Here is a 13601-nt window from a genome sequence, read left to right as displayed (position 1 = left end):
GATGAACAAAAAGGAGTTCTCCTCAACAATTTCGAATGATCTCAATGAATTCTCTCGCACATTTAACTGGGCATGAGAAATTATGTTCCCAGCGGAAATCTTCCCAGAAGCAATCAAAATGAGTATTTTGAAACATAACTGTTTCCATCTAAACCAAAAACCTACAATTTGGATTGACCTTAACCCAGGGCATATCATCATCAAAAATGAGACATTAGTTGAATCTCACTTACTCTTCTCCCACCACAAAGGGATACATTGCCCAAGAAGGCAGAAGGTCTCCTTGAGAAGAATGACTTGAGAAACTTATCCAAAGTAGATCCAGGCAGGTTTATCCCAACGGCAACAGCAACTTGTTATAAAAATAGAACTAATACAAGGGCAAACACTGAATTACTGATTTCCAGTAACCCATTACCCAATAATCTGTTTATCTATCATTCAAAAAAAAAAAAAAAAAGTGTAATGTATACAATCAAAAAGTAGAAGTTTCAAAACTCTGTCCAGCAATAATGGTCAGATGACTGCTCACCATAGCAATCATTCATTAGCAAGTAGCAGCAACCACCAAGGCAAGGGCAATTTTTATTGAGAGAGTAGAGCATATCTGAGTTCAAATCAAGAGAACCTGGAGGAAGTGGAGCATTTTGGATACCTAGGAGTTGGTATGGCATCAGATGAAACCACAGGAACTGAAGTAAGTCATAGGGCGAGTGAGAGGGCTAAGGTCCTAAGCACATTAACAGGATGAAAAGAAAGGTCTGTAAGTGCAAAGATGGGTATACTTGATGGTAAATTAGTCCCAACATTAATGCATGGATGTGACACATAAGCCTTGGATCAAAAAGTATGAAGGATGGATGTGCTGGAAATGAGATGTGTAAGAACAACATGCAATATATTTCTTCTGTAATTATTTGAGCATATCTGGCACACTAAAGTAGTATGACTGCTGCAGCAAAAGGATCACTGAAAAATATGTGCAGCTGGTACTTTGGACATAATGCTACTTCATGGGGCTTTACATTTGATTACATGTACACTCACCAATAAAATAAATTTCAATTAGTTTCAGCACAGCACTGATTATTTTCCATCATAATACTTTAAACATATATAAAAACAGAACATGTTTACCATGGATGATCTCAACACAATTAAAGTCCAGTGAATGGGTTATCATTAAAACTGTCACTTAGAGTTTACTTCATGAACAACTAAATTAGCATCTAGTTATGAATCTTAAATAGAATTACAGCTTACCAATATTCTTCACAAGGATATCCTTCACATCACTCACTTCCCCTTGCAGACGTGAGATCTTGTCAATGTCTCTTGATTCGGTGTAATGCTTCATCTGACTTGCCAAAACCTAAAACAAATTACACAGTGAAAATATATTATTTATCTATTTATTTATTTTGCTTTGTCACTGTCTCCCGCATCAGCGAGGTAGCTCAAGGAAACAGATGAAAGAATGGCCCAACCCACCCACATATACATGTATACACATACACGTCCACACATGCAAATATACATACCTATACATCTCAATATATATATATATATATATATATATATATATATATATATATATATATATATATATATTATTATTATTATTATTATTATTATACTTTGTCGCTGTCTCCCGCGTTTGCGAGGTAGCGCAAGGAAACAGACGAAAGAAATGGCCCAACCCCCCCCCCCCATACACATTTATATACATACGTCCACACACGCAAATATACATACCTACACAGCTTTCCATGGTTTACCCAGACGCTTCACATGCCCTGCTTCAATCCACTGACAGCACGTCAACCCCGGTATACCACATCGCTCCAATTCACTCTATTCCTTGCCCTCCTTTCACCCTCCTGCATGCTCAGGCCCCGATCACACAAAATCTTTTTCACTCCATCTTTCCACCTCCAATTTGGTCTCCCTCTTCTCCTTGTTCCCTCCACCTCCGACACATATATCCTCTTGGTCAATCTTTCCTCACTCATCCTCTCCATGTGCCCAAACCACTTCAAAACACCCTCTTCTGCTCTCTCAACCACGCTCTTTTTATTTCCACACATCTCTCTTACCCTTACGTTACTCACTCGATCAAACCACCTCACACCACACATTGTCCTCAAACATCTCATTTCCAGCACATCCATCCTCCTGCGCACAACTCTATCCATAGCCCACGCCTCGCAACCATACAACATTGTTGGAACCACTATTCCTTCAAACATACCCATTTTTGCTTTCCGAGATAATGTTCTCGACTTCCACACATTCTTCAAGGCCCCCAGGATTTTCGCCCCCTCCCCCACCCTATGATCCACTTCCGCTTCCATGGTTCCATCCGCTGCCAGATCCACTCCCAGATATCTAAAACACTTCACTTCCTCCAGTTTTTCTCCATTCAAACTCACCTCCCAATTGACTTGACCCTCAACCCTACTGTACCTAATAACCTTGCTCTTATTCACATTTACTCTTAACTTTCTTCTTCCACACACTTTTCCAAACTCAGTCACCAGCTTCTGCAGTTTCTCACATGAATCAGCCACCAGCGCTGTATCATCAGCGAACAACAACTGACTCACTTCCCAAGCTCTCTCATCCCCAACAGACTTCATCCTTGCCCCTCTTTCCAAAACTCTTGCATTTACCTCCCTAACAACCCCATCCATAAACAAATTAAACAACCATGGAGACATCACACACCCCTGCCGCAAACCTACATTCACTGAGAACCAATCACTTTCCTCTCTTCCTACACGTACACATGCCTTACATTCTCGATAAAAACTTTTCACTATATATATATATTTCAAGCTAGAAGTTTCAGTTTTCTAAATTGTTTCTTAAATTTTTCACATGTATATATATGTATGTGTGTGTGTGTGTATATGTGCGTGTGTGTGTGTGTATGTGTGTGTATGTGTATATATATATGTATATTATCCCTGGGGATAGGGGTGAAAGAATACTTCCCACACATTCCTCGCGTGTCGTAGAAAGCGATTAGAGGGGACGGGAGCGGGGGGCCAGAAATCCTCCCCTCCTTGTATTTTTTTTAACTTTCTAAAATGGGAAACAGAAGAAGGAGTCACGCGGGGAGTGCTCATCCTCCTCGAAGGCTCAGATTGGGGTGCCTAAATGTGTGTGGATGTAACCAAGATGTGAAAAAAGGAGAGATAGGTAGTATGTTTGAGGAAAGGAACCTGGATGTTTTGGCTCTGAGTGAAACGAAGCTCAAGGGTAAAGGGGAAGAGTGGTTTGGGAATGTCTTGGGAGTAAAGTCAGGGGTTAGTGAGAGGACAAGAGCAAGGGAAGGAGTAGCAGTACTCCTGAAACAGGAGTTGTGGAAGTATGTGATAGAATGTAAGAAAGTAAATTCTCGATTAATATGGGTAAAACTGAAAGTTGATGGAGAGAGATGGGTGATTATTGGTGCATATGCACCTGGGCATGAGAAGAAAGATCATGAGAGGCAAGTGTTTTGGGAGCAGCTGAATGAGTGTGTTAGTGGTTTTGATGCACGAGACCGGGTTATAGTGTTGGGTGATTTGAATGCAAAGGTGAGTAATGTGGCAGTTGAGGGAATAATTGGTATACATGGGGTGTTCAGTGTTGTAAATGGAAATGGTGAAGAGCTTGTAGATTTATGTGCTGAAAAAGGACTGATTATTGGGAATACCTGGTTTAAAAAGCGAGATATACATAAGTATACTTATGTAAGTAGGAGAGATGGCCAGAGAGCGTTATTGGATTACGTGTTAATTGACAGGCGCGCGAAAGAGAGACTTTTGGATGTTAATGTGCTGAGAGGTGCAACTGGAGGGATGTCTGATCATTATCTTGTGGAGACTAAGGTGAAGATTTGTATGGGTTTTCAGAAAAGAAGAGTGAATGTTGGGATGAAGAGGGTGGTGAGAGTAAGTGAGCTTGGGAAGGAGACTTGTGTGAGGAAGTACCAGGAGAGACTGAGTACAGAATGGAAAAAGGTGAGAACAATGGAAGTAAGGGGAGTGGGGGAGGAATGGGATGTATTTAGGGAATCAGTGATGGATTGCGCAAAAGATGCTTGTGGCATGAGAAGAGTGGGAGGTGGGTTGATTAGAAAAGGGTAGTGAGTGGTGGGATGAAGAAGTAAGAGTATTAGTGAAAGAGAAGAGAGAGGCATTTGGACGATTTTTGCAGGGAAAAAATGAAATTGAGTGGGAGACGTATAAAAGAAAGAGACAGGAGGTCAAGAGAAAGGTGCAAGAGGTGAAAAAAAGGGCAAATGAGAGTTGGGGTGAGAGAGTATCATTAAATTTTAGGGAGAATAAAAAGATGTTCTGGAAGGAGGTAAATAAAGTGCGTAAGACAAGGGAGCAAATGGGAACTTCAGTGAAGGGCGCAAATGGGGAGGTGATAACAAGTAGTGGTGATGTGAGAAGGAGATGGAGTGAGTATTTTGAAGGTTTGTTGAATGTGTTTGATGATAGAGTGGCAGATATAGGGTGTTTTGGTCGAGGTGGTGTGCAAAGTGCGAGGGTTAGGGAAAATGAGTTGGTAAACAGAGAAGAGGTAGTAAAAGCTTTGCGGAAGATGAAAGCCGGCAAGGCAGCAGGTTTGGATGGTATTGCAGTGGAATTTATTAAAAAAGGGGGTGACTGTATTGTTGACTGGTTGGTAAGGTTATTTAATGTATGTATGACTCATGGTGAGGTGCCTGAGGATTGGCGGAATGCGTGCATAGTGCCATTGTACAAAGGCAAAGGGGATAAGAGTGAGTGCTCAAATTACAGAGGTATAAGTTTGTTGAGTATTCCTGGCAAATTATATGGGAGGGTATTGATTGAGAGGGTGAAGGCATGTACAGAGCATCAGATTGGGGAAGAGCAGTGTGGTTTCAGAAGTGGTAGAGGATGTGTGGATCAGGTGTTTGCTTTGAAGAATGTATGTGAGAAATACTTAGAAAAGCAAATGGATTTGTATGTAGCATTTATGGATCTGGAGAAGGCATATGATAGAGTTGATAGAGATGCTCTGTGGAAGGTATTAAGAATATATGGTGTGGGAGGCAAGTTGTTAGAAGCAGTGAAAAGTTTTTATCGAGGATGTAAGGCATGTGTACGTGTAGGAAGAGAGGAAAGTGATTGGTTCTCAGTGAATGTAGGTTTGCGGCAGGGGTGTGTGATGTCTCCATGGTAGTTTAATTTGTTTATGGATGGGGTTGTTAGGGAGGTGGATGCAAGAGTTTTGGAAAGAGGGGCAAGTATGAAGTCTGTTGGGGATGAGAGAGCTTGGGAAGTGAGTCAGTTGTTGTTCGCTGATGATACAGCGCTGGTGGCTGATTCATGTGAAAAACTGCAGAAGCTGGTGACTGAGTTTGGTAAAGTGTGTGAAAGAAGAAAGTTAAGAGTAAATGTGAATAAGAGCAAGGTTATTAGGTACAGTAGGGTTGAGGGTCAATTCAATTGGGAGGTGAGTTTGAATGGAGAAAAACTGGAGGAAGTGAAGTGTTTTAGATATCTGGGAGTGGATCTGGCAGCGGATGGAACCATGGAAGCGGAAGTGGATCATAGGGTGGGGGAGGGGGCGAAAATTCTGGGAGCCTTGAAGAATGTGTGGAAGTCGAGAACATTATCTCGGAAAGCAAAAATGGGTATGTTTGAAGGAATAGTGGTTCCAACAATGTTGTATGGTTGCGAGGCGTGGACTATGGATAGAGTTGTGCGCAGGAGGATGGATGTGCTGGAAATGAGATGTTTGAGGACAATGTGTGGTGTGAGGTGGTTTGATCGAGTAAGTAACGTAAGGGTAAGAGAGATGTGTGGAAATAAAAAGAGCGTGGTTGAGAGAGCTGAAGAGGGTGTTTTGAAATGGTTTGGTCACATGGAGAGAATGAGTGAGGAAAGATTGACCAAGAGGATATATGTGTCGGAGGTGGAGGGAACGAGGAGAAGAGGGAGACCAAATTGGAGGTGGAAAGATGGAGTAAAAAAGATTTTGTGTGATCGGGGCCTGAACATGCAGGAGGGTGAAAGGAGGGCAAAGAATAGAGTGAATTGGAGCGATGTGGTATACCGGGGTTGATGTGCTGTCAGTGGATTGAATCAAGAAATGTGTATGGGGGTGGGTTGGGCCATTTCTTTCGTCTGTTTCCTTGCGCTACCTCGCAAACGCGGGATACAGCGACAAAGCAAAAGAAAAAAAAAAATATATATATATATATATATATATATATATATACACACACAGACATATAAATAAAAACACATGTACATAATTCATGCTGTCTGCCTTTATTTATTCCCATCGCCACCTCGCCACATATGGAATAACAACCCCCTTCCCCCTCATGTGTGCGAGGTAGCGCTAGGAAAAGACAACAAAGGCCACATTCGTTCACACTCAGCCTCTAGCTGTCGTGTAACAATGCACCGAAACCACATGCAATAATGCCCGAACCACCGCTCCCTTTCCACATCCAGGCCCCACACAACTTTCCATGGTTTACCCCAGACGCTTCACATGCCCTGATTCAATCCACTTACAGCACGTCGACCTCGGTATACCACATCGATCCAATTCACTCTATTCCTTGCCCGCCTTTCACCCTCCTGCATGTTCAGGCCCCAATCCCTCAAAATCTTTTTCACTCCATCTTTCCACCTCCAATTTGGTCTCCCACTTCTCCTCATTCCCTCCACCTCCAACACAAATATCCTCTTGGTCAATCTTTCCTCACTCATTCTCTCCATGTGACCAAACCATTTCAAAACACCCTCTTCTGCTCTCTCAACCACGCTCTTTTTATTTCCACACATCTCTCTTACCCTTACATTACTTACTCGATCAAACCACCTCACACCACATATTGTCCTCAAACATCTCATTTCCAGCACATCCACCCTCCTGAGCACAACTCTATCCATAGCCCACACTTCGCAACCATACAACATTGTTGGAACCACTATTCCTTCAAACATAGCCATTTTTGCTTTCGGGGATAATGTTCTCGACTTCCAAACATTCTTCAAGGCTCCCAGAATTTTCGCCCCCTCCCCTACCCTATGATTCACTTCCGCTTCCATGGTTCCATCCATTGCCAGATCCACTCCCAGATATCTAAAACACTTTACTTCCTTCAGTTTTTCTCCATTCAAACTTACCTCCCAATTGACTTGACCCTCAACCCTACTGTACGTAATAACCTTGCTCTTATTCACATTTACTCTTAACTTTCTTCTTTCACACACTTTACCAAACTCAGTCACCAGCTTCTGCAGTTTCTCACATGAATCAGCCACCAGCGCTGTATCATCAGCGAACAACAACTGACTCACTTCCCAAGCTCTCTCATCCCCAACAGACTTCATACTTGCCCCTCTTTCCAAAACTCTTCCATTCACCTCCCTAACAACCCCATCCATAAACAAAGTAAACAACCATGGAGACATCACACACCCCTGCCGCAAACCTACATTCACTGAGAACCAATCACTTTCCTCTCTTCCTACACGTACACATGCCTTACATCCTCGATATATATATATATATATATATATATATATATATATATTTTTTTTTTTTTTTGCTTTGTCGCTGTCTCCCGCGTTTGCGAGGTAGCGCAAGGAAACAGACGAAAGAAATGGCCCAACCCACCCCCATACACATGCCTTGATTCAATCCACTGACAGCATGTCAACCCCGGTATACCACATCGCTCCAATTCACTCCATTCTTTGCCCTCCTTTCACCCTCCTGCATGTTCAGGCCCTGATCACACAAAATCTTTTTCACTCCATCTTTCCACCTCCAATTTGGTCTCCCTCTTCTCCTCGTTCCCTCCACCTCCGACACATATATCCTCTTGGTCAATCTTTCCTCACTCATTCTCTCCATGTGACCAAACCATTTCAAAACACCCTCTTCTGCTCTCTCAACCACGCTCTTTTTATTTCCACACATCTCTTTTACCCTTACGTTACTTACTCGATCAAACCACCTCACACCACACATTGTCCTCAAACATCTCATTTCCAGCACATCCATCCTCCTGTGCACAACTCTATCCATAGTCCACGCCTCGCAACCATACAACATATATATTTTTTTTTTTTTTCATTATACTTTGTCGCTGTCTCCCGCGTTTGCGAGGTAGCGCAAGGAAACAGACGAAAGAAATGGCCCAACCCCCCCCCCATACACATGTATATACATACGTCCACACACGCAAATATACACATGGAGAGGATGAGTGAGGAAAGGTTGACCAAGAGGATATATGTGTCGGAGGTGGAGGGAACAAGGAGAAGAGGGAGACCAAATTGGAGGTGGAAAGATGGAGTGAAAAAGATTTTGTGTGATCGGGGCCTGAACATGCAGGAGGGTGAAAGGAGGGCAAGGAATAGAGTGAATTGGAGCGATGTGGTATACCGGGATTGACGTGCTGTCAGTGGATTGAATCAAGGCATGTGAAGCGTCTGGGGTAAACCATGGAAAGCTGTGTAGGTGTGTATATTTGCGTGTGTGGACGTATGTATATACATGTGTATGGGGGGGGGTTGGGCCATTTCTTTCGTCTGTTTCCTTGCGCTACCTCGCAAACGCGGGAGACAGCGACAAAGTATAATAAAAAAAATAAAAAATAATATATGAAACAGTGGATATGAATAATTACCAAAATATTTCTGATCTCATATGACACATTAAAAAGCAAAGAAAGATTTCTAAAAAAGAGGGAAACAGAAGTTGAGGGACTGGTCTAATCATAAAAACTTTAAAAAACATAAATACATACTTGCCACTGTTGGTTAGTGACTTCACCTATGGCATAACAAAGTTATGGGTGCAAGTGTGAGTAGAATATTATTTGGAAAAGTTACATCAACATGGAGGTCTTACTGTGTAGACACTGCAATGATGAGGCAACTGTACAAATTGTAAGCATCAGTAAAAGAATTTAAGATGTTCTGAACAAAGTTAAGATGCATAGAATAACAACAGACAAATGTGAAATTCTATGCAGCGACAAAATATAGTGGATATAATACTTGATATAAGAATTAAGAGTTGTGAAGCAAATATTAACTGAGTTCTGAGGACTACTACTGCAACAGTACATAGCATGCCTGTGATGCTAATGTCTTTCAGTACCTGTTCTACTTTATTTAGACATGACAAACTTCTATTGAGAACAATATGATGTGATTGTGAAGGCGTATGCATACAAGAGGACTTTCCTATTGTGATCTATAAGAGACAATGAGAGATCATGTAGGAAGAAACTGAAGAAGAGTAGAGGAAAAAACTACTCCCTGGGGAAACCCATTGTAGAGGATGAGAGTTTTGAAGATAAGGACTTTGTGACTAAATCTGGTTTGTTGGCCAGCAATTAAGTAGGTTAACCACTTTTTGTCATTTTTGTGCTGTTTGCACTTAATTAACCTCATGTGAATGGGAATGGGATTAATGACAACACACGCAAGATTAAGTCTCACATCTACATTTACGTCAGACAAAACAAAACTGAAAATTAATATCAAATGCTCCCAAGCAGTTTCATTAGTGTAATCAACACAAACCTATACCAGTACCTGAGCAAACTCGCTGTTCATGGCATATGGTAGTGCAGTGTGGATTCGTGCCCCATAGGTAGCATGGAACCTCTGCCTGATATCCTCCAAGAACAGAAATGCTCGCTGTCGCTCGAACTCCTGTAATTTTAAGGAAATTGTGAGAATCACTCATATAATCTTACTGCAAAATAAAATGGATCTCTGTGTATAAGGGTTTGAGAAAACAGTCACAAATATAGTAACTCAATGATGCAGAGACTTCATTCTTATCCGCAGAAACATGTGTCTAATCCGCCTGACCATTTTAAAAGTTGTTTCAAAATATATAAATACTGGATACTTACTAACTGTGTATTCTATCCCATCAAAGACCCAAAAGCAATCATATCATCAGATGAACAATTCTGCATGTATGTCCTCCAATTTTAAACATGAGTACAAACACCCTCCCCATACTGTACAAGTAGGGAAGTGAAAGGCATAGAGGATGGCATCACCATACAATGAGACCCTGATAAACCCCAAAGTTTGTCCGATACATGGTTGATGAAGTTTGATACGAGTAAATGTAAAGCCATAAGGTTGAGTGATAGTGAAAGCAAGAAACATCTGCAAGAATCTGTAAGTGAGAAAGACTTGAGAGGACAATGTCTCAAACCTGTCCCCAGAGTTCCCACCTTACGAGTCTAGTTAAGGACACTAACTGTGTGCTAGTAAATGTAAGCATTCACGTTCATGGATAAAGAATTATTCATGTTCAGCAAGCAGTTTTTCACATCATACACATGGCCAAAACTAGAGTGTGCTTCTTAATTTTGGTACACCAAAAGAAGCAAAAAGAACAAATAGCCAAGATCTAAAGAACAACAAAGGTAGAATTTTACCAGAATTAAGATAGCTGAGATGCAAGGAAAAGCTAGAAAACTTAAATTTACTCACCACACTCACCACGGAAGAGAAAAGAGTGAGAGGTGACCTGATCATAACCTTCAAGTTTTAAAACCAGATTGATGACACAGATGTGCAACCAGAGGATTGGTATGAAAACAAGGAACATGTTAACCAAGATGTAAAGAACTACTTTCGTTGTATGAGTAGTAAGCGAATGGAATAAAGTGATAGAAGATATGGCAAATGTGGAAAGCCTACATAAGTATAAAACATTGTATGATAGTAGAAGATGTTCAAGAGTGTAAAACTCTCTATATACAGTACAAATAGGTAATTACACACACACAGCATAATGGGAAAAGCATTGCCAACTGATATGAGTCCAGTTAGCTACAACAAAACGATGTCAAAAGTACGTGTTCTTGGTTTGCTGTCATTTAGCGAGTCAAAAGGAAGTTCCTTGACCCAGCTCTTCCCTGTCAGTTATGTCCCTTAATATATGATTTAAATCCTAGTTATGATAAGCTGGAGACTTGCTGGTACTCACTATGTCAAAAGGGAGTTATTCAACCCATCCCTTCCATGCTGGGTATATCCCTGAATGTATGAAATAAACCCTATTAATATTAAACTGAGCTGGTTGTCCCTAAATGTACAAAATAAACTCTATTATTGATAAACTGGAGGCATCTTCACAAACCCTAAATTCTAATATAGCATATTTCCATTTCACAGCAATATTCCTCTTTGACACTTTTGTTAGCTTATTTTCTGAAAGTAGCAAACTTTTTATGAACAGTTCTGTATTTCAATGCACTAGCAAAGCATGAGGTACTGGTTTCAGCAGAAGGCCATCATTTTGATAGTAGGTTATGTGCTTCATCCATTTTACCAAGAATGTGGCAAACCAAGGAAGGTGATTGATGGCATAGAGAACAACCGTTTCATATTACTGTACCAATATTTTCCAAAAAATGGCAAAAGGTATCTTCAATACTTAAATACTGTAAATGTACTTTTTCTTTTATCAAAGCCAAGATGGCAAGGGCAGTCGCATGCCTCAATCAAGGTTAACTGTCAAAATCTGTAACTTTATATTTCATTCAATTTATAACACTAAAAGATAAGAGGTATGTATTAAAGCTTACATATTCTAGGGATATTCAGCATATATCATTAGGCAGATCTCTTCTGGCAGCTGATACGAAACCTGATGAGCACGTAAGGTATGAACAACTATGAAAACTGATTGTTTCTCATAAGGAAAGGTGTTAGGTAAAACAAAGTATGACAAGATGTCATTGCTCACAAGTTCACAATTAATATTTCTTTAAATGCAAGAATATTTATATGGTTTATTAACCATCTTTATTCTAATATCATATAGTAGGTACCATGTAAGTAACCTTTGTTTCAGGCATTATTAGATATGAAAAAGAGGAAAGATACTGCAAACTTACATCATCAGTAATACACAAGTACACCACACCATCCATGGCGACATAATGGAACAGATACGACCCATGTGAATATGTTAAACGTCCAGACTCTCCTGGGGAAATCTTGGCCAGAATCTGCTCCGTCACCTCAGCAAAATTTCCAGCACATGTTGCATAACGTGCAAGGACTGTTGTGCCCCTGGCAATAACACTGTACAGGAGAGGCATTTCTGGAACAAAAAAGATGAACTATGAAATATATATAAAAACATGTGCTGTGGTGAAAAAAAGGGTGACAAAAGTTGAAACTTGAAACTGATGGTGTTAAGGTCCACACCTAAAATCTCACACGCTCTATCAACTCCTTAGGAATCCTTTATTACCAATTTCGTTAAATTCTATCATTTGTAAATCTCGCGTCAATGTTCTTGAATTTAATTATGGTACTGTTGTGCTCTACCAAAATTTACCCACTTCTCGATAACTGAGAGAACCTTCCAATAGTCGAAAACACATATATTAAGGTGGTGATATGTAAGTAAATAGTCACCTTCACAAGCTTTGCTCTCTACATATAAGTATGAGGAGACCCATTGTCCCCTTTCCATCATTTCTGAGAATTCCTTCACACCACAATAATTACGATAAGTATATCTCCACAAGTTAGTTGATGAAACCTTCAACTACTTAATCAATTGAGGTTAAATCTAGGTCTTATACCTTTCAGACAGTTCACCTCTACACCAGAGCATGAGATGAAGGATGGAAGTGCTGAATAATTCTCATCCCAACAAAGTAAACAAAGAGCGAATTTGGCAACTTCGTCCTCGGGTTTTCCACTTTACACTAAAATTCTGAGACCACTTCAAGCTGTTTCGATTTAAGACTTTTTACCAACAAGGCTTAACACAACCACGGACTACATTACCTGATACTGATCTTGTACCGTCGACTAGAGTTGCTTGAAAAGAGAAAGGATGTCCAGCACTAGATGCGTCACCTGGACCAGAATTTGTTTACTGCCTTGAAATCATATGTTTTCCACCTTCGGATTTCATCCGTGGCTTTGGCTTCGCCTTCCTATATTACTACCAATCCCCATTTAGAAATAGCAACCTTTACAAAGATACCAGGGAAAATTCTCTTATACACTAAAAGACATTTATGGAGAAGTATACCTCTAAAAGAACTGAATATACTCTGATGATTATTTTCATGTAAGATCATTAGATATCAATTGTGCTCGTCCTTCGCGACGTCACATGGTTATTCATCACAAGGGATGTGGGTTAGTCATACTGCACAAGCTTTTGGAAGAGTTATATGAGAATCAAGACGGAGTCCACTGGTCTCCTTGTCTGGAGACATACAGTGCCAGAGACTTATCCTAGAGCACGACGGTACAATCTTTGAGCACGACAGTATGATCCTTGAGCACGACGGTACGACCTATGAGCACGACGGTACGACCTATGAGCACGACGGTACGATCCTTGAGCACGACGGCACGACCCATGAACAAGACGGTACGATCCTTGAGCACGACCGTACGATCCTTGAGCACGACGTTACGACCCATGAACAAGACGGAGCGACCCTTGAGCACGACGGTACGATCCTAGAGCACGACGGTACGACCCATGAGCAAGACGGTACGATCCTTGAGCACGACGGTAAGACCCTTGAGCACGAC

At 40.9% G+C, this 13601-nt stretch overlaps 1 protein-coding gene and 1 long non-coding RNA gene across 4 annotated transcripts in view; one reads left to right on the top strand and one right to left on the bottom strand.

The window, feature by feature from the left end:
• The window catches only part of Vamp7 (Vesicle-associated membrane protein 7), a 96472-nt gene that overhangs the window by 15015 nt on the left and 67856 nt on the right, over positions 1–13601 (bottom strand). Inside the window, exons 1-4 of one of the 3 annotated variants that reach the window (XM_071690873.1) lie at positions 12837–12984; positions 11930–12138; positions 9597–9716; positions 1264–1372 (exon numbers count right to left, since the gene is read on the bottom strand). In XM_071690873.1, the coding sequence (XP_071546974.1) occupies positions 1264–1372; positions 9597–9716; positions 11930–12136 (436 nt within the window). In that variant the 5' untranslated portion in view covers positions 12137–12138; positions 12837–12984. Of the gene's footprint in view, positions 1–1263; positions 1373–9596; positions 9717–11929; positions 12139–12628; positions 12736–12836; positions 12985–13601 lie in introns of those variants that run through there. The other 2 variants (XM_071690874.1, XM_071690875.1) reach the window with 2 other exon arrangements.
• Positions 1–13601, top strand: part of LOC139764350 (uncharacterized) — a 34155-nt gene that overhangs the window by 2156 nt on the left and 18398 nt on the right. The window lies entirely within an intron of this gene.

This window comes from Panulirus ornatus, chromosome 49, assembly GCF_036320965.1.
Source record: "Panulirus ornatus isolate Po-2019 chromosome 49, ASM3632096v1, whole genome shotgun sequence".
Lineage (NCBI taxonomy): Eukaryota > Metazoa > Arthropoda > Malacostraca > Decapoda > Palinuridae > Panulirus > Panulirus ornatus.
Note: the sequence above shows the minus strand (reverse complement) of the source record. Positions and strands in the feature narration are given on the sequence as shown.